This window comes from Rhinatrema bivittatum, unplaced genomic scaffold, assembly GCF_901001135.1.
Source record: "Rhinatrema bivittatum unplaced genomic scaffold, aRhiBiv1.1, whole genome shotgun sequence".
In the NCBI taxonomy this organism is placed as follows: domain Eukaryota; kingdom Metazoa; phylum Chordata; class Amphibia; order Gymnophiona; family Rhinatrematidae; genus Rhinatrema; species Rhinatrema bivittatum.
In genome coordinates this window covers 65309-92502 of record NW_021821108.1, presented here as the reverse complement: position 1 = coordinate 92502, position 27194 = coordinate 65309, and the positions used below count along the sequence as shown (strand labels likewise).

The 27194-nt window shown below is 45.7% G+C and overlaps 1 protein-coding gene across 3 annotated transcripts in view; it reads right to left on the bottom strand.

Annotated features, from left to right (window-relative positions):
- The window catches only part of LOC115082456 (E3 ubiquitin-protein ligase TRIM41-like), a 36281-nt gene extending 9406 nt beyond the window's left edge, over positions 1-26875 (bottom strand). The window contains exons 1-5 of one of the 3 annotated variants that reach the window (XM_029586683.1): positions 26575-26875; positions 25709-26271; positions 17643-17738; positions 16954-17184; positions 4835-4857 (exon numbers count right to left, since the gene is read on the bottom strand). In XM_029586683.1, the coding sequence (XP_029442543.1) occupies positions 4835-4857; positions 16954-17184; positions 17643-17738; positions 25709-26271; positions 26575-26596 (935 nt within the window). In that variant the 5' untranslated portion in view covers positions 26597-26875. Of the gene's footprint in view, positions 1-4834; positions 4858-16953; positions 17185-17642; positions 17739-25708; positions 26341-26431 lie in introns of all 3 variants that reach the window. The other 2 variants (XM_029586684.1, XM_029586685.1) reach the window with 2 other exon arrangements.
- Between the last annotated feature and the right edge of the window lie 319 nt (positions 26876-27194).

The following is a 27194-nucleotide window of genomic DNA, read 5'->3' as shown; positions in this document are numbered from 1 at the left end:
CGGGTACGTACAGGGAATAACATTCCTCTGAATATACTTCCCTAAATCTCTATAGAATATACTGAGAGAATTCAGAGATTTACATTTAAAATGTGTTTCATAGGGCAGGCTTTGCCAATTTGAGGAGTTTGGTAAATGTAAGAGAAAGAATAAATAAGAGATCGGGAAGACAGGAGACAACAGGATCAGGACCACAGACAGAGGAAGGGAGGAAGAGAGGAGCAATCGCTCATCTGTACAGGACAGATTGCAGATCTTGCATCTGAGAAACTCCACATTTGACCGCTAATGATTTAATGTAAACAAAATAAAGCAAAGTAAGAGAGAGAGAGATTCTTCTACCTCCAAAACTTGTGATCACTTTCTTCAATTGCTGAGGATATCTCAGTGAGAAATCCCCTCTCAAGTCAGTAGAAAAAGCCTCTGGTTCTGGAAACTCCACGTTCTGACACCTACAGGTAAGAGAGTCACTGGGATTATTCTGGGAGATGTTCAACCCCAGGGGAGGAGACATGGGACAGTGGTGGAAGAGAATGAGATATAACTACAGGTAAGAGAGTTACTGGGATTATATTCTGGGAGGTGTTCACACCCCAGGAGATAGAGATGGAACCAGGTGGAGGGAATGAGATATAACTACAGGTAAGAGAGTCACTGGGCTTATTCTGGGAGATGTTCAACCCCAGGGGATAGACATGGGACAGGTGGAGAGAATTTTTATTTATTTATTTATGTAACACTTTTTTTTATTACGACCTTCATAGTAATAACCATATCGGATCGGTTTACATTAACAAGGGTATAAACTGGCGCATAACTAAAGTAAGTTAAACAATAGAGGTGAATAAGGCAAAGTTACATTCAACAAGGAGAAAGAACTTGAAGCTTATGTAGTGGAAGGAAGTAAAAGGTGGTGATTAATCAAGAAAATACACTAGAGGATACGGGTTAAAGCTTCAGGTGCTTTAACCTAGAAGTGCCATAGTCCATCGTTCATGAAGATCAAGGCCATCGTCCAAGTAAGAGAAGGGCAACTAGTGATTGTCTGGGGGATCCCCGAAGGCTTGGTAAAAGAGCCACGTCTTGAGTTTTTTTCTGAAAGTTAAAAGGCAGGGTTCCAGCCTGAGGTCTGAAGGGATATTATTCCAGATAGATGGTCCTGCAATCGAGAACGCTCGGTCTTTGGTCGAGGAGAGACGTGTGGCTTTAGTCGGGGGAAATTTCAGAGTTCCTTTTTGAATATCTCTAGTTGGTCTGTTGGAGGAGTGTAGATTGAAGGGGAATTCAAGATCGAGTTGAAGTTGATGGTGGATGAATTTGTGTATTAGGGTGATTGATTTGTATAATATTCTAAAACTCACTGGTAACCAATGTAGGTTTCTGAGAATGGGAGAGATGTGTTCACCACGGCTGGTGTTGGTCAGCAATCTCGCTGCGGCATTTTGTATCATCTGCAGTGGTTTGGTGGTAGATTTGGGGAGGCCTAAGAGGAGGGCAATGCAGTAGTCGATCTTAGCGAATAGCAGCGCTTGGAGGACTGTCCTGAAGTCATAGAAAAATAGGAGTGGTTTGAGACGTTTTAGAACCTGTAGTCTGTAGAAGCAGTCTTTGGATGTGGTATTGACCATTTTCTTTAGGTTTAGTCGATTATCTAGAATTACCCCAAGGTCTCTGACATGAGTATGGGTGATGTGGGAGTTGTGTGGGGATGAAGGGGGGAAGTTTTCTTCGTTTGACGAGATGAGGAGGAGCTCTGTTTTTGAGGCATTGAGGACCAAGTTTAGACTGTTGAGAAGACTGGTAATAGATAGGAGGCAGTTATTCCAATGGGAGAGAGCTTTTGAGATAGAATCTGTTATTGGGATTAGAATCTGTACGTCGTCTGCGTACAGATAATGAATTAGATTGAGATCTGTTAGTATTGGCAAAGGGGGAGGAGGTAGATGTTTAAAGAGGGTTGGGGATAAAGAGGATCCTTGTGGTACACCAAGAGTGGACTTTGTTAAAGGTGACTCTTTATTATTGATTTTGACTTTAAAGGTTCTATTGCAGAGGAAGGACTTGAACCAACTGTGGGCTGATCCCGAGATACCGATATCTGTTAGGCGATCCAGAAGGATGGAATGGTTGACGGTGTCAAATGCCGCCGAGATGTCTAGCAGGACTAATAAAAAGGAGTAGCCTTTGTCTAAACCCATTATAATATGGTCTGTAAGAGAAATGAGGAGGGTTTCCGTGTTGCGTGATTTGCGGAAACCATATTGCGAAGGGTATAGGATGTTCTGATCTTCTAGATACTCTGAAAGCTGAGTGTTTACCAGTTTCTCCGTTAGTTTGGCTAAGAATGGGAGATTAGAGATGGGTCTGAAATTGGCTGGATCATTAGGGTCTAGATTGTGTTTCTTAAGGAGGGGTTTGAGTGAAGCGGTTTTTAGTCTGTCTGGGTATATCCCTTGAGTTAGAAAGCAGTTTATGATACTTGTCAGAGGTCTTGAGATCGTGTCTGGGATGAGAAGCAAGAGTTTCAACGGGATATTATCTGCTGGGTGGCTGGATGGTTTCTGTCTTTTTAGGAGGGATTCAATCTCTTTGGTGGAGATTGAGTCAAAATTGTCAAGCTTGGCTCTCGAGGAAGAATGAGGATTCTCGCCTGAAATGAGAGGTATCATAGTTGGAGGTAGGAGGGCAAGCGTATCTGAGATCTTCTGTTGAAAAAATGTAGCGAGCTCATTAGCCTTGGTTAGTGCTTGTTCGTCTGGAATAGACGGCGGGGTTGATTTAGTGATTTGTGTTACGTATGAGAATAGTGCTTGGGCATTATATTGGAGATGGTGTATTTTGTTGGAATAGAATTCCCTTTTTGTTAATAGAGTAGACGTCCTGTAGTGATGTAGAAATCCTTTGTAAGCTGAAAGGGTAGATGTGTTGGGGGTTTTGCGCCATCTGTTTTCCTTGTGACATAGATCTTGTTTCATTTGTTTTAGTTCAGGGGTGAACCAGGGTTGATTTCCTTTTTTGGTGGGATTGATTGTTTTGGAGGCAATTGGGCACAATTTGTTTGCAACTGTTTCCGTAATCTTATGCCAGGAGGAAAGGGCTGAGTCAGGATTGGATAGGTCTAGGTTAGTGAGTTCCTTGGAGAGTTGATCACTAAGTATGTCGGATGGGCATGATTTCCTGAATTGAATGGTAGAAAGGTGAGGTGAGGTGAGGTGTGTGTCTGTTTGTATGTGGAGAAGGAGGATTCTATCAGAAAATGATCTGACCAGGGGATTGGGGTACAAGAGGGTTCTATTGTTGGCGAGAAGGTAGAATTGATGAATATTAGATCCAGAGTGTGTCCAGCTTTATGAGTAGGGCTGTTGATGGTCTGGGTGAATCCCATTGCACTGAGAGTGGTGAAGAGGGCTTCACAATTCGAGGAGCGAGGAATAGCATCAGTATGGAGGTTAAAGTCACCCATGATCATAGTTGGGAGGTCTGAATTGATATGTTTCACGATGGATTCTATGAGGGGTGAAGGGTCTGTTTCAAGAACTCCAGGCGGAGCGTAGACTAACAATAGTTGTAGTTGTTTTGATTTGAGTAGACCCAATTCTAATTTGGACTCAGTCTTGATTGTATGTGCGGTTAGCCTGAGTTCTTTCTTGGTAGCTAGAAGACCGCCTCCTCTTTTTTTGTGTCTGTGAAAGGTGGAGATGTCATATATATGAGTAGGTAGTTGGTTGATTAGAGCAATGTCCGAATTTTTTAACCAGGTTTCTGTGATTGCACAGATGTCTGGGTTGGTATCTAGGAGATAGTCGTTGAGGATGTGTGTCTTTTTAGTTAGGGATTGCGCATTGATAAGGGTTACTGAGAGTAGTGTGAGGCCTAGTAGTTGGTTCAATGGTGAGAATGAGATATAACTAAGGGTAAGAGAGTTACTGGGATTATTCTGGGAGGTGTTCAACCCCAGGGGATGGACATGGGACAGGTGGAGAGAATGGGATATAACTACAGGTAAGAGAGTCACTGGGATTATTCTGGGAGGTGTTCAACCCCAGGGGATGGACATGGGACAGGTGGAGAGAATGGGATATAACTACAGGTAAGAGAGTCACTGGGATTATTCTGAGAGATGTTCAACCCCAGGGGATAGACATGGGACAGGTGGAGAGAATGAGATATAACTAAGGGTAAGAGAGTTACTGGGATTATTCTGGGAGATGTTCAACCCCAGGGGATAGAGATGGAGCAGATGGGATCATCCTGATGATGCCCTGGTCTTGAACCCTGTGAGCAAGGATGGGAAAGTTAGTGGAGGGAGGGGTGAACTATTCAGAACAGCTCCTCCACTGAGGTTGCTGGAATAGCTGCCCCCCTGCTGTTTATAAAAGCGGCTGCATTAATTCTAGCTCTGGCATTCTGGATAAGAGTTAAAGAGAGTAGGAGTGTTTATCTGGAGTTGTTCCCCGGTTTGGGTTCTAGGTTACACAGCCTGAGCCATTACCCAAGTGGGAAGGGGAGCAGGGCCTGCGTTGGTGCTGGTTCTACAAGAACATAAGACTTTGCCATACTGGGTCAGACCAAAGGACCATCAAGTACCTGGCAGGATCCCAAGGGGTAGCGAGACTCAAAGCTGCTCATCCCAGTGAGAAGGGGATTCCTACAGTTCCACCTTAATAATGGTTTATGGACTTTTCCTCCAGGAACTTATTCAAACCAAATCCCACTTCTCCCTCCAGTTCACCAATCAATAAGATTCTTTGTTACCCCTCTTATCCCCTTCAAGTTCCATCTTCAAAAATACAAATTTCCAACCGCATGGAAAAGATGAGAAAGTAATTTGTACCTGCTCAGGGTGGCCTTCACATCCTAGAAGAGAAACGAGACAGAGATTATTTCTAGCTCCACCCTACAGATCATGAGCAGCCGTTATACACTTTAGGATATTCCACACTCAGCTCTCTGCAATCACACAACTGCCTGTTTATAGAGCAAAGAAACTCCATGCAATAAAAGAGAATCATCCTTCCTCCTTCTCACAGGCAGGGAGCAGTTTGATGAGGAGCAGGCATTGGGGCTCCTAATCAGGGGATTAGGAACAGGAGAAGGAACAGGAGAGAGGCAGGGACTGAGGGGTTTTCTTATGAGAGCTCCCCTGGAAGATGTAAGGAGAGAGGCCGGGACTGAGGTGTTTTCTTATGAAAGCTCCCCTAGAAGTTGTAAGGAGAAAGGCTGGGACTGAGGGGTTTTCTTATGAGAGCTCCCCTGGAAGATGTAAGGAGAGAGGCTGGGACTGAAGGGTTTTCTTATGAGAGCTCCCCTGGAAGATGTAAGGAGAGAGGCTGGGACTGAGGGGTTTTCTTATGAGAGCTCCCCTGGAAGATGTAAGGAGAGAGGCTGGGACTGAGGGGTTTTCTTATGAGAGCTCCCCTGGAAGATGTAAGGAGAGAGGCTGGGACTGAGGGGTTTTCTTATGAGAGCTCCCCTGGAAGATGTAAGGAGAGAGGCTGAGACTGAGGGATTTTCATATGAGAGCTCCCCTGGAAGATGTAAGTAGAGAGGCTGGGACTGAGGGGTTTTCTTATGAGAGCTCCCCTGGAAGATGTAAGGAGAGAGGCCGGGACTGAGGGGCTTTCTTATGAGAGCTCCCCTGGAAGATGTAAGGAGAGAGGCCGGGACTGAGGGGCTTTCTTATGAGAGCTCCCCTGGAAGATGTAAAGAGAGAGGCCAGGACTGAGGGGTGTTCTTATGAGATCTCCCCTGGAAGATGTAAAGAGAGAGGCCGGGACTGAGGTGCTTTCTTATGAGAGCTCCCCTGGAAGATGTAAAGAGAGAGGCTGGGACTGAGGGGTGTTCTTATGAGATCTCCACTGGAAGATGTAAGGAGAGAGGCTGGGACTGAGGGGTGTTCTTATGAGGGCTCCCCTGGAAGATGTAAAGAGAGAGGCTGGGACTGAGGGGTTTTCTTATGAGAGCTCCCCTGGAAGATGTAAAGAGAGAGGTTGGGACTGAGGGGTGTTCTTATGAGATCTCCACTGGAAGATGTAAGGAGAGAGGCTGGGACTGAGGGGTTTTCTTATGAGGGCTCCCCTGGAAGATGTAAAGAGAGAGGCTGGGACTGAGGGGTTTTCTTATGAGAGCTCCCCTGGAAGATGTAAAGAGAGAGGCTGGGACTGAGGGGTGTTCTTATGAGATCTCCCCTGGAAGATGTAAAGAGAGAGGCTGGGACTGAAGGATTTTTTTATGAGAGCTCCCCTGGAAGATGTAAAGAGAGAGGCTGGGACTGAAGGATTTTCTTATGCGAGCTCCCCTGGAAGATGTAAAGAGAGAGGCTGGGACTGAAGGATTTTCTTATGCGAGCTCCCCTGGAAGATGTAAGTGTAAACCACCTCTCTCGTGGTGTAAGAAGACCATCGTGGCCGGTATTGATGTAAATTATATTAAAAATTGTAGTCAATAAATTAGGCAGCAAATTCTTTGATGTTGCCTGCAAGAGAGTACTGTACAAGGCCTTCCTCCCTACTAGGTCTCCCTTAGGAATGGGGTGCGTAGGAATTCGAATTGCTACCACCCACCCAGTGTAGTCTCTTGCCGGTAAAGAGGGGAGGCAAGGATAAATAGTACAATACTGTATTTTTTATATTTTATATTTAAAACACTAAAGAAAATATACTGTTTCTTTATAACATTGTACACATTTAAACAATTTTCTCAAATAACCTTAACATATTTCTCTTCTTTTTCCTACAGAAATTATAACCTATAACTAAACAAGAAATTACACATAAAACATGCTCAAGTCAGCTTATCAAATACATGTTACTCTTTAATTCTCCCTTTTATCTCTGTATTAAAGCTAATATTCAATATATTGTTTCTTTTAACTAAAAAAGAATTGATTCTTTGTATTTCTTTTTGTTAAATGTCCAGTATTCCTACTTCTTTCCTTGGCATTCAGATATAGTCTTTTCTTTTTCTCTCTTTATCTTAGCTTCTATTCTTTTGTTGTATTTTCTTGTGTTTTATCTTTAGTAACTCAACGATTGATGTTTTTATGTGCTCAGGCCTGGCTTAAGTGTTAAAGTGCTCTTTAGGTACGGAATCTTATCTGTTTCTTCTTCTGTCGGTGCTGGCCAGTTTTCTTTTCTTCTTCTTCTTCTCTTTCTTCTTTCTCCTACTAACTTATCCTTTAAATAAAATCAACAAAAGAAACTTTCTCCCTAAAACTGCTCCAGATCTTCCGTAAGCTGGTCAGTGTGTTCCCTCAATGTGGATGTATTTGCAGCTTATTGTCATTTGACCATCTAGCTAGTGTAAATGAAAAGATAATTACAATGTCCCTATTTTTCTTTTTATATGAAAGAACAACTTCACAAAATAATAAAATTACTTTGGTGTCTCAAGCATTCATTCTTTGGTTCCTGCCACATGAAACTTAGATATTCCTTATGCCAAGTATGAACTTTGGTTTCTCTCACTCAATATATCAGCGTATATAATACTTGGCTTTGTCAAGTATTATTATTACTGTTGCAATCAACAGTTTCTCTGTCATTTGACAGTATCTCTAACAACTTTTCATCATAGAGTGTATTTCACGTGATCTTTACTTCATTTGATGAACCACTCTGAATTTTCAGTTTTCTAGTATTCATCCAGGCTAGGGATCACAAACACTCACATTCTGTCATTAATCCTATCAATTGATGTACTAATACGTGGAACAGCATCAACTTTATATTTAATCTCCCCTTACTATCACCTTACCTTTATCAGGAACCTTCACTCATTCACTCAATCATCTCTATTAGTGTGAATGTTCTTTCATTACTTTTTAGGGTTTATTCTATTATTTTTATTTTATTTATTATTTTTATATACCGACATTCGATCTGAGATATCACATCGGTTTACATTCAGGTACTGTAGGTATAGTTGTAGGTGGGGTGTATCAAAAAGCTGAACAGCCCTAACCTCTTCAGCCTCTCCTCATAGTGGAGCTATTTCATCCCCTTTATCATTTTGGTTGCCCTTCTCTGTACCTTCCCCAGTGCAACTATATCTTTTTTGAGATGCAGCAACCAGAATTGTACACAGTATTCAAGGTGAGGTCTCACCATGGAGCAATAGAGTGACATTATGACATTTTCCGTTTTATTAACCATTCCCTTCCTAATAATTCTTAATATTATGTTTGCTTTTTTGACTGTTGCAGCACACTGAGCCAATGATTTTAAAGTATTATCCACTATGATGCCTAGATCTTTTTCCTGGGTGGCAGCTCCTAATATGGAACCTAACATCGTGTAACTACAGCAACGGTTATTTTTCCCTATATGCATCACCTTGCACTTGTCGACATTAAATTTCATCTGCCAATTGGATGCCCAATCTTCCAGTCTTGCAAGGTCCTCCTGTAATGTATCACAATCCACTTGTGATTTAACTACTCTGAATAATTTTGTATCATCCGCAAATTTGATAACCTCACTCGTATTCCTTTCCAGATCATTTATAAATATATTGAAAAGCACCCATCAAGTACAGATCCCTGAGGCACTCCATTCTTTATCTTTTTCCACTGGGAAAACTGACCATTTAATCCTACTCTCTGTTTCCTCTGTTTTAACCTGTTTGTAATCCACAAAAGGACATCACCTCCTATCCCATGACTTTTTCGTGTTTTTAGAAGTCTCTTATGAGGGACTTTGTCAAATGCCGTCTGAATATCCAAATAAGCCTCATCTACCAGTTCACATTTATCCACATGTTTATTAACCCCTTCAAAAAAATGTAACAAGACTTCCCTTGGGTAAATCCATGTTGACTGTGTCCCATTAAATCATGTCTTTCTATGTGCTCTACAATTTTGATCTTTAGAATAGTTTCCACTATTTTTCCCGGCACTGAAGTCAGGTTTACCTGTCTAGTTTCCGGGATTGCACCTGGATCTCTTTTTAAATATTGGGGTTACATTGGCCACCCTTCAGTCTTCAAGTACAATGGATGATTTTAATGATAGGTTAGACATTTTACCTAATAGATCTGAAATTTCATTTTTGAGTTCCTTCGATCCCTGGGATGCATACCATCTGGTCCAGGTGATTTACTACTCTAGTTTATCAGTCTAGCCTACTACATTTTCCAGGTTCACAGTGATTTGGTTCAGTTCATCTGACTCATCACCCTTGAAAACCATCTCCGGAACCGATCCCTCTCCAATATCCTCATTAGTAAACACAGAAGCAAAACTTAATTTAGTCTTTCTGCAATGACCTTATGTTCCCTAAGAGCCCTTTTAACCCCTTGATCACCTAACGGTCCAACCAACTCCCTCTTAGGTTTCCTGCTTCGGATATGTTTAAAAAACTTTTTATTATGAGTTTTTCCATCAATTGCCAACTTGATTTCAAATTCTCTTTTACCCTGTCTTATCAATGTTTTACACTTAACTTGACAATGCTTATGCTTTTTCCTATTTTCTTCACATTGATCCATTTTTCAATTTTTGAAGGACTTTTTTTGGCTAAAATAGCTTCTTTCACTGTGCATTTAAACCAAGACAGTAATCGTTTGGCGTTCCTTCCACCTTTCTTAATGAGTGGAATACATCTGGATTGCACTTCTAAGACAGTATTTTGTAACAATGTCCTTGCCTGTTGTACACTTTTAACTTTTGCAGCTCCACCTTTTTGTTTTTTTCTAACTATGTTTCTCATTTTATCACAGTTTCCCTTTTGAAAGTTTAATGCTAGAGCCATGGATTTGCTTACTGTCCCCCTTACAGTCATTAATTCAAATTTCATCGTGTTTGATCACTATTGCCAAGTGACCTCACCAAATCCTGTGCTCCACTAAGAATTAAATCTAAAATCCCTCTCTCGTTGGTTCCTGAACCAATTGCTCCATGAAGCAGTCATTTATTACATCCAGGAACTTTATGTCTCTAGCAAGTCCTGATGTTACATTTATACAGTCAATATTGGGGGAATTGAAATCTCCCATTATTACTGTGCTGCCAAATTGCTTAGTTTCCCTGATTTCTCTTAGCGTTTCATTGTCCATCTCATCATTTTGGCCAGGTGGATGGTAGAATACTCCTATCACTATACTCTTACCCAACACACATGGGATTTCTACCCATAAATATTCTACTGAGCATTTAGTTTTTTGCAGGATCTTTATCCTGCTGGACTCTATACCCTCTGGACATAACCCCCCCCCCCCCCCCCCCCCCCCCCACCAAGTGGATCCTCCCTATCATCGCAATATAATTTGTACCCTGACATAGCACTGTCCCATTGGTTATCCTCCTTCCACTAGGTCTCTAAGATAGCAATTATGTCAATCTCATCCTTCACTGCTATACACTTTGGGAGATTCGTCTTCAGTGCGAGAAGACAAAGCATCACCCAGTGAGCAGATCCTTGCTACAGAGGCTGTGGAGTTTGAAGCCTGGAACACTCACTGTGACCTGTGGAGTCCTTGCCCTGGGGCTACTGGATAGGATATGCAGATGAGCCTTCCGGTCCTTTTCTGGTGGAAGGGTCTGGGCCTCTGTAAGCCTGGATCACGCCCTGTGACCTCTGGAGTCCTTGCCCTGTGGCTACTGGATAGGATATGTAGATGAACCTTCCTATCCTTTCTGGTGGAAGGGGTGCTGGCCTCTGGAAGCCAGGATCGCTCACTGTGACCTCTGGAGTCCTCGCTCTGGGGCTGCTGGATCGGAAATGTAGATGAGGCTTCCGGTCCTCTTCTGGTGGAAGGCGTGCAGGCCTCTGGAAGCCTAAATCGTGCCCTGTGACCTCTGGATTCCTCGCCCTGGGGCTACTGGATAGGATATGTAGATCAGCCTTCCTATCCTTTCTGGTGGAAGGGGTACAGACCTCTGGAAGCCTGGATCATGCCCTGTGAACTCTGGAATCCTCACTCTGGGGCTGCTGGATAGGATATGTAGATGAGCCTTCTGGTCCTCTTCTGGTGGAAGGGGTGCAAGCCTCTGGAGGCCTGGATCACTCGCTGTGACCTCTGGAGTCCTTGCCTTGGGGCTGCTGGATAGGATATGTAGATGAGCCTTCCTGTCCTCTTCTGGTGGTAAGGGTGCAGTCCTCTGGAAGCCTGGATCACTCGCTGTGACCTCTGGAGTCCCTGCCCTGCGGCTGCTGAATCGGATATGTAGATGAGGCTTCTGGTCCTTTTCTGGTGGAAGGGGTGAAGGCCTCTGGAAGCCTGGATCTCTCGCTGTGACCTTAAGCCTAATTAATGTTGTACTGGTCTGGTGATAACACCTGATGCGATGCACAAACAAGTTCGAAGTAAGAGATTCAGTTTTATTCAGAGAAAGAGACCCCGAGGGTGGCAAAACTGATACTTCACAAACCTAGAGATCAAGTGAGTACCTCTGCTTCAGTACTGCCACATGATTATCTAAAAAGGTTTTGCTCGCTGCCAGCACTCACCCTCTCCCTTTCTCACCCTCACTCCAGGAGACTCACTGTTTCCACAGCCAGTTGACCCTTTCAGGAGGAGAGCCCAGCCTATAGACGCCTCCCCAGCATTGCATCGGCACTTCCTCTTGGCTCACCCCATCCCTTTTTGTGACTGTAGCTCGCCTCCACTTCTCCATACCCCCCACCACCATTCCAGTGCATTCCCATTGCCTGAGTGCTACAGAGTCTGCTGCTTTTATAGTTCTCCAGGCTCGGCACTGCCTTCCTACTCTGTTACAACAGGCCCTAAAACACCAATACACCTGATATTAGAATAACAGAACAAGCCAAGCGGTTATAGATCCCTACGCTAGCAGAATACCTCATCTCAGTCACACATGCAGAATACACAGACCCTCACCAAACACAGAATAAAGAGACAATAAAGCTGACCTGGAAACATGCAAACAAAAACTGAATTGGAAACCATAACAAGACAGACTCCGTATGCAGTGCAACAACAGAAAAACAGAAACATCACCATTCCTCATTAAACATCAAACAAAATCAAGATATGATAATAGTAAAGCCATACTCATAAAAAGAATAAATATTTCAAAGCAGCTGATGAATAGAACATTGAATGATTAAAAATATATAGCACTGGAAAATTAAAACAAATAACAATCAGTAAAGTATTTCCAACCAGCAGACGCATCAAACGACACCCAATAATTAAAACTAAGGCTATAAAAAATCCTCTGCTCTCCATACCTGGGAACTTTAGGCTCCAGTCACCCTCAGATTGTGATGGATTAGTCAGGGATAGGAGGTGAGCACAAACTTTCTTCTCTCTCTTATATATACACACTTTCTAACATATATGCTCATTCTCACACACACGCTCACTGTTTTAAATAGTTTTCATTGGCGTGCTCGATCTCACTCACATGGCTCACTCAATCTTACTCACACACATGCTCTGGAAAACACAGTAAACCCGACCATTATGCACTGCATCAATGGAAAAACAGGAACATCATTCCTCATATAATATTAAGCAATAAAATAACAAAATATAAAACCTCATTCATAATATTAAAACAATACTAAAAAAAAATAATATATATGTCAAGCAGGCAACATCCATTGAACATCAAGTAATTATCATAAGTTTTTTCTAATATTTCCCAAACATCAAATATTTCAAACAGACACATGAAATAACCCCCCCCCCCCCCCCCAATTTAAAATAATAGGATTGAAAAAGTGCAACTCTCCACACCTGGAATCATTTGATATCCAGTCACACACAGATTGTTGTGGATTGGGGGAGGGGGCCTCACAATCTTTACTTCTCTCCCCCTTCCCAACAAACACACATGCTATAACACACAGGCTCTCTCTCACTTATACATTGTCACATACACAGCCTCTGTTACTGTCTCACACACAGTCTCAGACTCTCACAGACACATACAGGCCCTCTCAGTCTGTCAGCCATACGCAGTCTCACACATACACAGGCTCTGTTACTGTCTCACACACTCATACATTCTCAGGCTCTTACAGAAACATACAGGCCCTATCAGTCTGTCAATCATACGCAGTCTCTCACACATACACAGGCTCTGTTACTGTCTCACACACACACACACACACACACACACAGTCTCAGGCTCTCACAAACACGTACAGGCTCTCTTAGTCTGTCAATCATACGCAATCTCTCATATATACACAGGCTCTGTTACTATCTCACACACACACACACAGTCTCAGGCTCTCACAGACACATACAGGCCCTCTGTCTGTCAGTCATCTGCAGTCTCACACATACACAGGCTCTGTTACTGTCTCACACACTCTCAGGCTCTCACAGACACAAAGAGACCCTCTCAGTCTGTCAATCATATGCAGTCTCACATATACATAGGCTCTATTACTGTCTCACACACACACACACACACACACACACACAGGCACACACACAGGCTCTCACAAACACATACAGGCTCTCTCAGTCTGTCAGTCATACACAGTCTCACACATACACAGGCTCTGTTCCTGTCTCAAACACACAGTCTCAGGCTCTCACAGAGACACACAGGCTCTCTCAGTCTGTCAGCCATACGCAGTCTCACACATACACAGGCTCTATTGCTGTCTCACACACTCACACACACACACACACACACAGTCTCAGGCTCTCACAAACACATACAGGCTCTCTCAGTCTGTCAATCATACACAATCTCTCACACCTACACAGGCTCTGTTACTGTCTCACACACACACACAAACACAGTCTCAGGCTCTCACAGACACATACAGGCACTCTCAGTCTGTCAATCATACGCAGTCTCACACATACACAGGCTCTGTCATATGTTCATAAACATGCAGGCCCTCTTGTACACGGACACACACATGTGCAGTCTCTCTCTCATGCACATACCGTGTTTCCCCGAAAATAAGGCAGTGTCTTATATTAATTTTTGCTACCAAAGATGCACTAGGCCTTATTTTCAGGGGATGTCTTATTTTTCCATGAAGAAGAATTCACATATATTGTTGAACAAAAAAATGAACATTTATTATATTATGAATAGTTGTCTGGTTATGCTGGTTTGTGATGACAACTAACTGTGAATCCTGCAGGGTAAAAAAATCACAGCTGCATGCTCTGGTGTTCTGTGCGACGGGCATGCTCCCAAATAAAAACTTTGCTAGGTCTTACTTTCGGGGGAGGTCTTATATTTAGCAATTCAGCAAAACCTCTACTAGGTCTTATTTTTGGGGGATGTCTTATTTTCGGGGAAACAGGGTATATAACTTTCAGGCCTCCCCCTTCTTCTGGCCTTCCCTTTCTCGGCTGTGGGATGGCAGCGCTGCTCCTCAATGCTGGAAGGCAGGTTTAAGAAGGTCACTGCTACAAACGGCTCCTGTAAGATGGCCAACTTTTCCACAGACCTGAACTGATCACTTGAGGACTGGGGAGAGGTCAGAAGGTGTCCTTCCCCTCCTCTCATTTGCATATATGTGATCCCACTCCCCATGAACCATACTGAGGGTCCTCCAATTCCTGTTATTTATGCTTTCTCCCTCACAAATGTCCATGTTCTTTCTCTCAGACACACATTCTCTCTCCCTCCTCACTCACACCCATGTTCTCATCTCTGTCACACACTCACATACTCTCTCTCCCTCCTCACTCACAACCATGATCTAATCTCTCTGTCACACACACACATACTTTCCCTTCCTCTTTCACACATACATTCTCTCTCCCTCCTCATTCACACCCATGTTGTCATCTCTGTTACACACACACATACGCTCTCTCCCTCTCTCACACACACATTCTCTCTCCCTCCCCACTCACACCCATGTTCTCATCTCTGTCACACACACACATACTCTTTCTCCCGCTCTCACATACACATTCTCTCTCCCTCCTCACACACACCCATGTTCTCATCTCTCTGTCACACACTCACATACTCTCTCTCCCTCCTCACTCACAACCATGATCTAATCTCTCTGTCACACACACACACATACTTTCCCTTCCTCTTTCACACACACATTCTCTCTCCCTCCTCATTCACACCCATGTTCTCATCTCTGTTACACACACGCATACGCTCTCTCCCTCTCTCACACACACATTCTCTCTCCCTCCCCACTCACACCCATGTTCTCATCTCTGTCACACACACACATACTCTTTCTCCCTCTCTCACATACACATTCTCTCTCCTGCCTCACTCACACCCATGTTCTCTGTCACACAAACACATACTCTCCCCTCTCATACACATAAATTTCTCTCAAACTTTCTCCCACTCACACATATGCTCTCTCACTCTCACATACACATTCTCTCTCCCTCCCCACTCACACCCATGTTCTCATCTCTGTCACACACACACATACTCTTTCTCCCGCTCTCACATACACATTCTCTCTCCCTCCTCACACACACCCATGTTCTCATCTCTCTGTCACACCCTCACATACTCTCTCTCCCTCCTCACTCACAACCATGATCTAATCTCTCTGTCACACACACACACATACTTTCCCTTCCTCTTTCACACACACATTCTCTCTCCCTCCTCATTCACACCCATGTTCTCATCTCTGTTACACACACACATACGCTCTCTCCCTCTCTCACACACACATTCTCTCTCCCTCCCCACTCACACCCATGTTCTCATCTCTGTCACACACACACATACTCTTTCTCCCTCTCTCACATACACATTCTCTCTCCTGCCTCACTCACACCCATATTCTCTGTCACACAAACACATACTCTCCCCTCTCATACACATAAATTTCTCTCAAACTTTCTCCCACTCACACATATGCTCTCTCACTCTCACATACACATTCTCTCTCCCTCCTCACTCACACCCATGTTCTCATAAGCTCTCTGTCACACACACACATACTCCCTCTCCCCCTCTCGTACACATAAATTTCTCTCCCACTTTCTCCCACTCACATACATGCTCTCTCACTCTCACATACACACATGGCCCGCCATCCTCATTTTTTTCCTGACTGGTGCACTGCGATGTCCCAACAAACAGGAATGGGGAAAGAGGGGCAGGGGAAGCTGAAGAACAGAGAAATACTCCCCTCACCCCCCAGCAAAGGGGCAACTTTATCTGGAGGGAGGCCTGAGCTGGACTCCGGATAGGAAGACAGTGGTGCACAGGTCGATTGCCACATAGCAAGGCCCTGTGTGTAGTTAGAAGGCAATAGCACAGACTTCCACAGTTGTGGCACCAGCATGGACTCGATTGGCCAGAGGGGACATCTCCATTGCCTGCATGGTAGGGAGGGGAGGGATTCTCTTTGGCCATGCAGGACCACTTCATAGCAGGAAATTGGGAAAATCACATGATCAGAGCGACCGGCCGTCGGGGGGATGCCCGATCCCCCAACAGCCCAATCCGCCCCTGATCTGGGATCCTACATAGGAATATCAGGAGTTACTGGAAGATGCTCCGTCTGTCTCTGATTTGTTATAATAAAACCTCTCGCAGGACTTACGTCCCAGCTTTCCAAGAGCTGGGACAGGCTGGGGCTTTCAAGACTTGGCTTATTCTTCCAAGGGAGGAAGATTTACACTTTACACAATTGTCTGCAAAATATCAGCAGACGACCATTGATTGCTCCGGTTATATTCAGATTTGCTGTTTCTTGAATCAAAAGGAGCATTTTTAAGTGGCTGAAAATTCTCCTGAGTGAATGCAGCCAAGACCCAGATCTAATTCCTGATCTTACACAATTATAATATCAAGTAATCCTGAAAATCTTCCTGTCTGCACCTATGCACATAATTATTCCTACCTCAGATTCCCACTGATTTATCTGATGGGTTTAGCCTGCCTTATGTATCACTACAGCTGATATTCACAGGGAAATGATTATTTTAGGGGTTTTTATACTGTAAGTGAATCCCAGCAGCCCTCATGGCAGATCTGTAACTTCCTTAGAAATCTCTCTGAGCTGTCACCTTCAGTAACTCTGCCGCTGGCTGCTGACTCTTCTCCTCTATCTCGGAGATCAGGAGCTTGATGGAGGAGGTTTGCTCTTCTAGCCGGGTTACATTTTCCCCGATTCTCTGCAGAATCTCCTTCTCTTCCTCCTCCAGGCTGGAGAGAAGGATCCGCTTCTCCTCAGTCAGAAACCGTTGTATCTCCTCAAAGTCAGACTCAATCCTCCGTCTCTTGATCCCTGTCTGGCTCTGCATGGAACAAAGAGATGGAAATCTCAGTAACACGGCCCTGGTTTAGGTGCACAGAGCTCTGGATGCAGCTCCTGCAATGAACAAGGAATCTCTGCTGTTCCCAGAGCCCTCCTGAGCTTTGTGTCACCCGAGGATCCACCACCAGAAACTGCGTCACAGCTCTCAGGAGTCAATCAAAAGCTGCAAATATCAGATGCTTACATCAGAGGAAAGTTATCTCTCACTTCACACGTGGTTAAGGGGTAAATGTACATCCTGGAGTGCAACTGGTTAAAAAGCATCAGGGCCGAGCTATCCCTGGCCTCTGAGGGAGAGAGCAGAAATGATCCCCAATCTGCCTGTCCTCAGCTAATAAGCACCAGAAATACTCCCAGCCCCTCTGTAACAAGGCAGGATGGATCCTAGGATCCTCTGATTGATCTGGTTCAGGGCACTGAGGAGACACAGACACCCACCCTCAGCTCCTCCGCTTTCCTCTCCTCACTGGATTTAAGCTTCAGAAGATCTTCCAGCTCCTTTCTCAGAGGCTCCAAGTGTATTTGGATTTGTATCTGTGAACAACAAACATCTTTGGTTTGAATTTCAACAAGAACATAAGAACTTAAGAACCTGCCATACTGGGTCAGACCAAGGATCCATCAAGCCCAGCATCCTGTTTCCAAAAGCGGCCAAGCCAGGCTATAAGAACCTGGCAATTTTGGGAGGAGGGTAGGACCTGGGAGCATGGCCCGTGGGTCAGAAGGTTAGGTGCAGCTGAAGAAGCCAGGAAGGAGGAGTCTGAACAGGGAGGAGGAGGAGCTGCAGATCAGCCCAAGCTCTCAGAGCAGAGAGGACAGAGAGGGAGAGCTGTTTTCAGATTCTCCACAGTCTCAATGAGGGGAAGGCTGTTGATTTTTGGAGATTTAAGGATTTCTTGGTCTGAAGGGAAAGGTTGTGTCCTATCTCCCTGAGGATTGGGATTGGACATATTTTACCCCAAGCCAGCAGACAAGTGAGGGGGGAGAGGGACTGAGAGACATCTGAAGAGAGACCCGAGAGCCTCAGCGTTAGATAAATGAATTACAGTTTAAGGAGCTGGGAAGTTTGGAACCCATTTTTTATATTTTTGGATTGGGAATATTTTTCCCACAGATTGGAAGAACCTGGAAGCCGCAATCTGGCTGCCACATCAGATGGACGAGGACACAGTGGCTGAGGATGAAGGTGTAAGAGAGAGGAGAGTGAGGAGAAGGTTCACCATGGACAAGGAAACCCGGTTTTATTTTTGTAATCTCCTGTCGGCTGAGTCTCACTGGTTGAGTTTTATATCCTGCCTGTCCTACTCAGACTGTTTCCTTGCTCCTTATCTGGACAATACTGCACCTTGGGGAGATTTTCTACTTATAGTGTGAGCTGTAAGTAAGCCAGAGAGTGACTGCAACCAGAGCCCCAGCTGATAATTCCTCCTCCCCTTCCGACTCTAAACTAAACCTTCGCAACCCTAGATAAGAATAAAGCACCAGACAGGGACCTGCTGCATAGAGAGTATGTAAATTATACCCTGTGATAATAAAGATACTGACACACACCTTGTATTCCTGCACAGCCTCCTGTATGGGGATCACGGTGTGAGATCTGTGACCCCGGGACACACTGTGATAATAAAGATACTGACACTCACCTTGTATTCCTGCACAGCCTCCTGTATGGGGATCAGGGTGTGAGATCTGTGACCCCGGGACACACTGTGATAATAAAGATACTGACACACACCTTGTATTCCTGCACAGCCTCCTGTATGGGGATCACAGTGTGAGATCTGTGACCCCGGGACACACTGTGATAATAAAGATACTGACACACACCTTGTATTCCTGCACAGCCTCCTGTATGGGGGATCACAGTGTGAGATCTGTGACCCTGGGACACACTGTGATAATAAAGATACTGACACACACCTTGTATTCCTGCACAGCCTCCTGTATGGGGATCACAGTGTGAGATCTGTGACCCCGGGACACACTGTGATAATAAAGATACTGACACACACCTTGTATTCCTGCACAGCCTCCTGTATGGGGATCACGGTGTGAGATCTGTGACCCCGGGACACACTGTGATAATAAAGATACTGACACACACCTTGTATTCCTGCACAGCCTCCTGTATGGGGATCACAGTGTGAGATCTGTGACCCCGGGACACACTGTGATAATAAAGATACTGACACACACCTTGTATTCCTGCACTGCCTCCTGTATGGGGATCACAGTGTGAGATCTGTGACCCCGGGACACACTGTGATAATAAAGATACTGACACACACCTTGTATTCCTGCACAGCCTCCTGTATGGGGATCACGGTGTGAGATCTGTGACCCCGGGACACACTGTGATAATAAAGATACTGACACACACCTTGTATTCCTGCACAGCCTCCTGTATGGGGATCAGGGTGTGAGATCTGTGACCTGGGACACACTGTGATAATAAAGATACTGACACTCACCTTGTATTCCTGCACAGCCTCCTGTATGGGGATCACAGTGTGAGATCTGTGACCCCGGGACACACTGTGATAATAAAGATACTGACACACACCTTGTATTCCTGCACAGCCTCCTGTATGGGGATCACAGTGTGAGATCTGTGACCCCGGGACACACTGTGATAATAAAGATACTGACACACACCTTGTATTCCTGCACAGCCTCCTGTATGGGGATCACAGTGTGAGATCTGTGACCCCGGGACACACTGTGATAATAAAGATACTGACACACACCTTGTATTCCTGCACAGCCTCCTGTATGGGGATCACAGTGTGAGATCTGTGACCCCGGGACACACTGTGATAATAAAGATACTGACACTCACCTTGTATTCCTGCACAGCCTCCTGTATGGGGATCACAGTGTGAGATCTGTGACCCCGGGACACACTGTGATAATAAAGATACTGACACACACCTTGTATTCCTGCACAGCCTCCTGTATGGGGATCACAGTGTGAGATCTGTGACCCCAGGACACACTGTGATAATAAAGATACTGACACACACCTTGTATTCCTGCACTGCCTCCTGTATGGGGGTCACGGTGTGAGATCTGTGACCCCGGGACACACTGTGATAATAAAGATACTGACACACACCTTGTATTCCTGCACAGCCTCCTGTATGGGGATCACGGTGTGAGATCTGTGACCCCGGGACACACTGTGATAATAAAGATACTGACACTCACCTTGTATTCCTGCACAGCCTCCTGTATGGGGGTCACGGTGTGAGATCTGTGACCCCGGGACACACTGTGATAATAAAGATACTGACACTCACCTTGTATTCCTGCACTGCCTCCTGTATGGGGGTCACGGTGTGAGATCTGTGACCCCGGGACACACTGTGATAATAAAGATACTGACACACACCTTGTATTCCTGCACTGCCTCCTGTATGGGGGTCACGGTGTGAGATCTGTGACCCCGGGACACACTGTGATAATAAAGATACTGACACCCACCTTGTATTCCTGCACAGCCTCCTGTATGGGGATCACAGTGTGAGATCTGTGACCCCGGGACACACTGTGATAATAAAGATACTGACACACACCTTGTATTCCTGCACAGCCTCCTGTATGGGGATCACAGTGTGAGATCTGTGACCCCGGGACACACTGTGATAATAAAGATACTGACACACACCTTGTATTCCTGCACTGCCTCCTGTATGGGGATCACAGTGTGAGATCTGTGACCCCGAGACACACTGTGATAATAAAGATACTGACACACACCTTGTATTCCTGCACTGCCTCCTGTATGGGGATCACGGTGTGAGATCTGTGACCTGGGACACACTGTGATAATAAAGATACTGACACTCACCTTGTGTTCCTGCAAAGCCTCCTGTATGGGGGTCACGGTGTGAGATCTGTGACCCCGGGACACACTGTGATAATAAAGATACTGACACACACCTTCTATTCCTGCACAGCCTCCTGTATGGGGGTCACGGTGTGAGATCTGTGACCCCGGGACACACTGTGATAATAAAGATACTGACACACACCTTGTATTCCTGCACAGCCTCCTGTATGGGGATCACGGTGTGAGATCTGTGACCCCGGGACACACTGTGATAATAAAGATACTGACACACACCTTGTATTCCTGCACAGCCTCCTGTATGGGGATCACGGTGTGAGATCTGTGACCCCGGGACACACTGTGATAATAAAGATACTGACACACACCTTGTATTCCTGCACAGCCTCCTGTATGGGGATCACAGTGTGAGATCTGTGACCCCGGGACACACTGTGATAATAAAGATACTGACACACACCTTGTATTCCTGCACAGCCTCCTGTATGGGGGTCACAGTGTGAGATCTGTGACCCTGGGACACACTGTGATAATAAAGATACTGACACACACCTTGTATTCCTGCACTGCCTCCTGTATGGGGATCACGGTGTGAGATCTGTGACCCCGGGACACACTGTGATAATAAAGATACTGACACACACCTTGTATTCCTGCACTGCCTCCTGTATGGGGGTCACGGTGTGAAATCTGTGACCCCGGGACACACTGTGATAATAAAGATACTGACACTCACCTTGTATTCCTGCACAGCCTCCTGTATGGGGATCACGGTGTGAGATCTGTGACCCTGGGACACACTGTGATAATAAAGATACTGACACACACCTTGTATTCCTGCACAGCCTCCTGTATGGGGATCACGGTGTGAGATCTGTGACCCCGGGACACACTGTGATAATAAAGATACTGACACTCACCTTGTATTCCTGCACAGCCTCCTGTATGGGGATCACGGTGTGAGATCTGTGACCCCGGGACACACTGTGATAATAAAGATACTGACACACACCTTGTATTCCTGCACAGCCTCCTGTATGGGGATCACAGTGTGAGATCTGTGACCCCGGGACACACTGCACTGCCTCCTGTATGGGGATCACAGTGTGAGATCTGTGACCCCGGGACACTGTGATAATAAAGATACTGACACACACCTTGTATTCCTGCACTGCCTCCTGTATGGGGATCACAGTGTGAGAGCTGTGACCCCGGGACACACTGTGATAATAAAGATACTGACACACACCTTGTATTCCTGCACAGCCTCCTGTATGGGGATCACAGTGTGAGATCTGTGACCCCGGGACACACTGTGATAATAAAGATACTGACACTCACCTTGTATTCCTGCACAGCCTCCTGTATGGGGATCACGGTGTGAGATCTGTGACCCCGGGACACACTGTGATAATAAAGATACTGACACACACCTTGTATTCCTGCACAGCCTCCTGTATGGGGATCACGGTGTGAGATCTGTGACCCCGGGACACACTGTGATAATAAAGATACTGACACACACCTTGTATTCCTGCACAGCCTCCTGTATGGGGATCACGGTGTGAGATCTGTGACCTGGGACACACTGTGATAATAAAGATACTGACACACACCTTGTATTCCTGCACAGCCTCCTGTATGGGGGTCACGGTGTGAGATCTGTGACCCCGGGACACACTGTGATAATAAAGATACTGACACACACCTTGTATTCCTGCACAGCCTCCTGTATGGGGATCACAGTGTGAGATCTGTGACCCCGGGACACACTGTGATAATAAAGATACTGACACACACCTTGTATTCCTGCACAGCCTCCTGTATGGGGGTCACACTGTGAGATCTGTGACCCCGGGACACACTGTGATAATAAAGATACTGGCACACACCTTGTATTCCTGCACAGCCTCCTGTATGGGGGTCACAGTGTGAGATCTGTGACCCCTGGACACACTGTGATAATAAAGATACTGACACACACCTTGTGTTCCTGCACAGCCTCCTGTATGGGGATCACAGTGTGAGATCTGTGACTCCGGGACACACTGTGATAATAAAGATACTGACACTCACCTTGTATTCCTGCACTGCCTCCTGTATGGGGATCACGGTGTGAGATCTGTGACTCCGGGACACACTGTGATAATAAAGATACTGACACACACCTTGTATTCCTGCACTGCCTCCTGTATGGGGATCACAGTGTGAGATCTGTGACCCGGGGACACCCTGTGATAATAAAGATACTGACACACACCTTGTATTCCTGCACAGCCTCCTGTATGGGGATCACGGTGTGAGATCTGTGACCCCGGGACACACTGTGATAATAAAGATACTGTCACACACCTTGTATTCCTGCACAGCCTCCTGTATGGGGGTCACAGTGTGAGATCTGTGACCCCGGGACACACTGTGATAATAAAGATACTGACACACACCTTGTATTCCTGCACAGCCTCCTGTATGGGGGTCACAGTGTGAGATCTGTGACCCCTGGACACACTGTGATAATAAAGATACTGACACTCACCTTGTATTCCTGCACAGCCTCCTGTATGGGGATCACGGTGTGAGATCTGTGACCCCGGGACACACTGTGATAATAAAGATACTGACACACACCTTGTATTCCTGCACAGCCTCCTGTATGGGGGTCACGATGTGAGATCTGTGACCCCGGGACACACTGTGATAATAAAGATACTGACACACACCTTGTATTCCTGCACAGCCTCCTGTATGGGGATCACAGTGTGAGATCTGTGACCCCCGGGACACACTGTGATAATAAAGATACTGACACACACCTTGTATTCCTGCACAGCCTCCTGTATGGGGATCACAGTGTGAGATCTGTGACCCCCGGGACACACTGTGATAATAAAGATACTGACACACACCTTGTATTCCTGCACAGCCTCCTGTATGGGGGTCACAGTGTGAGATCTGTGACCCCGGGACACACTGTGATAATAAAGATACTGACACACACCTTGTATTCCTGCACAGCCTCCTGTATGGGGATCACAGTGTGAGATCTGTGACCCCAGGACACACTGTGATAATAAAGATACTGACACACACCTTGTATTCCTGCACAGCCTCCTGTATGGGGGTCACAGTGTGAGATCTGTGACCCCGGGACACACTGTGATAATAAAGATACTGACACACACCTTGTATTCCTGCACAGCCTCCTGTATGGGGATCAGGGTGTGAGATCTGTGACCCCGGGACACACTGTGATAATAAAGATACTGACACACACCTTGTATTCCTGCACAGCCTCCTGTATGGGGATCACAGTGTGAGATCTGTGACCCCAGGACACACTGTGATAATAAAGATACTGACACACACCTTGTATTCCTGCACAGCCTCCTGTATGGGGATCACAGTGTGAGATCTGTGACCCCGGGACACACTGTGATAATAAAGATACTGACACTCACCTTGTATTCCTGCACAGCCTCCTGTATGGGGGTCACGATGTGAGATCTGTGACCCCGGGACACACTGTGATAATAAAGATACTGACACACACCTTGTATTCCTGCACTGCCTCCTGTATGGGGATCACGGTGTGAGATCTGTGACCCCGGGACACACTGTGATAATAAAGATACTGACACACACCTTGTATTCCTGCACTGCCTCCTGTATGGGGATCACAGTGTGAGATCTGTGACCCCGGGACACACTGTGATAATAAAGATACTGACACACACCTTGTATTCCTGCACAGCCTCCTGTATGGGGGTCATAGTGTGAGATCTGTGACCCTGGGACACACTGTGATAATAAAGATACTGACACACACCTTGTATTCCTGCACAGCCTCCTGTATGGGGGTCACAGTGTGAGATCTGTGACCCTGGGACACACTGTGATAATAAAGATACTGACACACACCTTGTATTCCTGTACAGTCTCCTGTATGGGGGTCACAGTGTGAGATCTGTGACCCCTGGACACACTGTGATAATAAAGATACTGACACTCACCTTGTATTCCTGCACAGCCTCCTGTATGGGGATCACGGTGTGAGATCTGTGACCCCGGGACACACTGTGATAATAATGATACTGACACACACCTTGTATTCCTGCACAGCCTCCTGTATGGGGATCACGGTGTGAGATCTATGACCCCGGGACACACTGTGATAATAAAGATACAGACACACACCTTGTATTCCTGCACAGCCTCCTGTATGGGGATCACAGTGTGAGATCTGTGACCCCGGGACACATTGTGATAATAAAGATACTGACACACACCTTGTATTCCTGTACTGTCTCCTGTATGGGGATCACAGTGTGAGATCTGTGACCCCGGGACACACTGTGATAATAATGATACTGACACACACCTTGTATTCCTGCACAGCCTCCTGTATGGGGATCAGGGTGTGAGATCTGTGACCCCGGGACACACTGTGATAATAATGATACTGACACACACCTTGTATTCCTGCACAGCCTCCTGTATGGGGATCACGGTGTGAGATCTATGACCCCGGGACACACTGTGATAATAAAGATACTGACACTCACCTTGTATTCCTGCACTGCCTCCTGTATGGGGATCACGGTGTGAGATCTGTGACCCCGGGACACACTGTGATAATAAAGATACTGACACACACCTTGTATTCCTGTACAGCTTCCTGTATTGGGGTCACGGTGTGAGATCTGTGGTCCCGGGACTCTCTACAAATAACACAGATTGGTCTCTGATCCTCTTCACAGAACAGCTTCAGCGTCTCCTCGTGCTCCTCACACAGATTCTCCTCTTTCTGTCTCACTGAGCTCTGAGAAAGCTTTTTCACCATTTCTGTCACATTTGCCAGCTTCCTGTTAGTCCTGAGGTTCCTCTGCTGGGAGGTTTCCCTGCACTGGGGACAGGGGAAGTTTGTGTCTCTCCCCTCACAGGTCTCAGTGATACAGGAGCGGCAGAAGTTGTGTTCACAATCTAAGGTCACCGGATCTGTAAAATAATCCAAACAGATGGGACAGGAGGCTTCATCTCGCAGACTCTCAGCGGGGTTTGCAGCAGCCATGGCTCTTACAGGAAATAAATGCAAGGTTTCTTTTTCCGTTTCCTGTGCTGACCGGGGATTTCTGTGAAATTCAGGGAGTGTCTCTCTGGTACAGGAGGTTTTCAGCTTTCTGCATGCAGCCCCATCCTGGAGACAGGGCCACTCACTCCCTTGTGAAGAAAATCACCAAATCCACTGTGAAAAATCTCCAAATTGAGTAAAAAGTAGCTAAAACCACACTGTGAACAGTGAACGGGGAAGGAAATATTTTTACAAAGATTCTACATTCATAACCTTAGCAGTGAGAAAAATATATTCAGGGTCTCTCACCTGGTGCTGGAAGCTGAGTCTTTAGTGGTTGATGTAGAAGGAATTCATGGGGAGGGAGGAGGGAGAGGGATACGTAGGGGTGAGAGGGGTCTCAGTTTAGTGGGGGAGGAATAAGGAACAGAAATATATTCAGGGTCTCTCACCTGGTGCTGGAAGCTGAGTCATTAGTGGGTGATGTAGAAGGAATTAATGGAGAGGGAGGAGGGAGAGGGATACGTACGGGTGAGAGGGGTCTCAGTTTAGTGACGGAGAAATAAGGAACAGAAATATATTCAGGGTCTCTCACTGGTGCTGGAAGCTGAGTCTTTATTGGTTGATGTAGAAGGAATTCATGGGGAGGGAGGAGGGAGGGGGATACGTAGGGGTGGGAGGGGTCTCAGTTTAGTGGGGGAGGAATAAGGAACAGAAATATATTCAGGGTCTCTCACTGGTGCTGGAAGCTGAGTCTTTATTGGTTGATGTAGAAGGAATTCATGGGGAGGGAGGAGGGAGGGGGATACGTAGGGGTGGGAGGGGTCTCAGTTTAGTGGGGGAGGAATAAGGAACAGAAATATATTCAGGGTCTCTCACCTGGTGCTGGAAGCTGAGTCTTTAGTGATGTGTTAGGGATGTACAGAAGGAAAAAATTAATTTCCATTCTGTATTCTTTTCACCAGGTCCCAAATTCATTGCTTTTGTTTCATAGGGGGAAAACCAGTTCGTTGATTCGTTTTATTCGGTTTCCAATTTCCCATTAAAGTCAATGGGGGAAGAATTTGCAGCC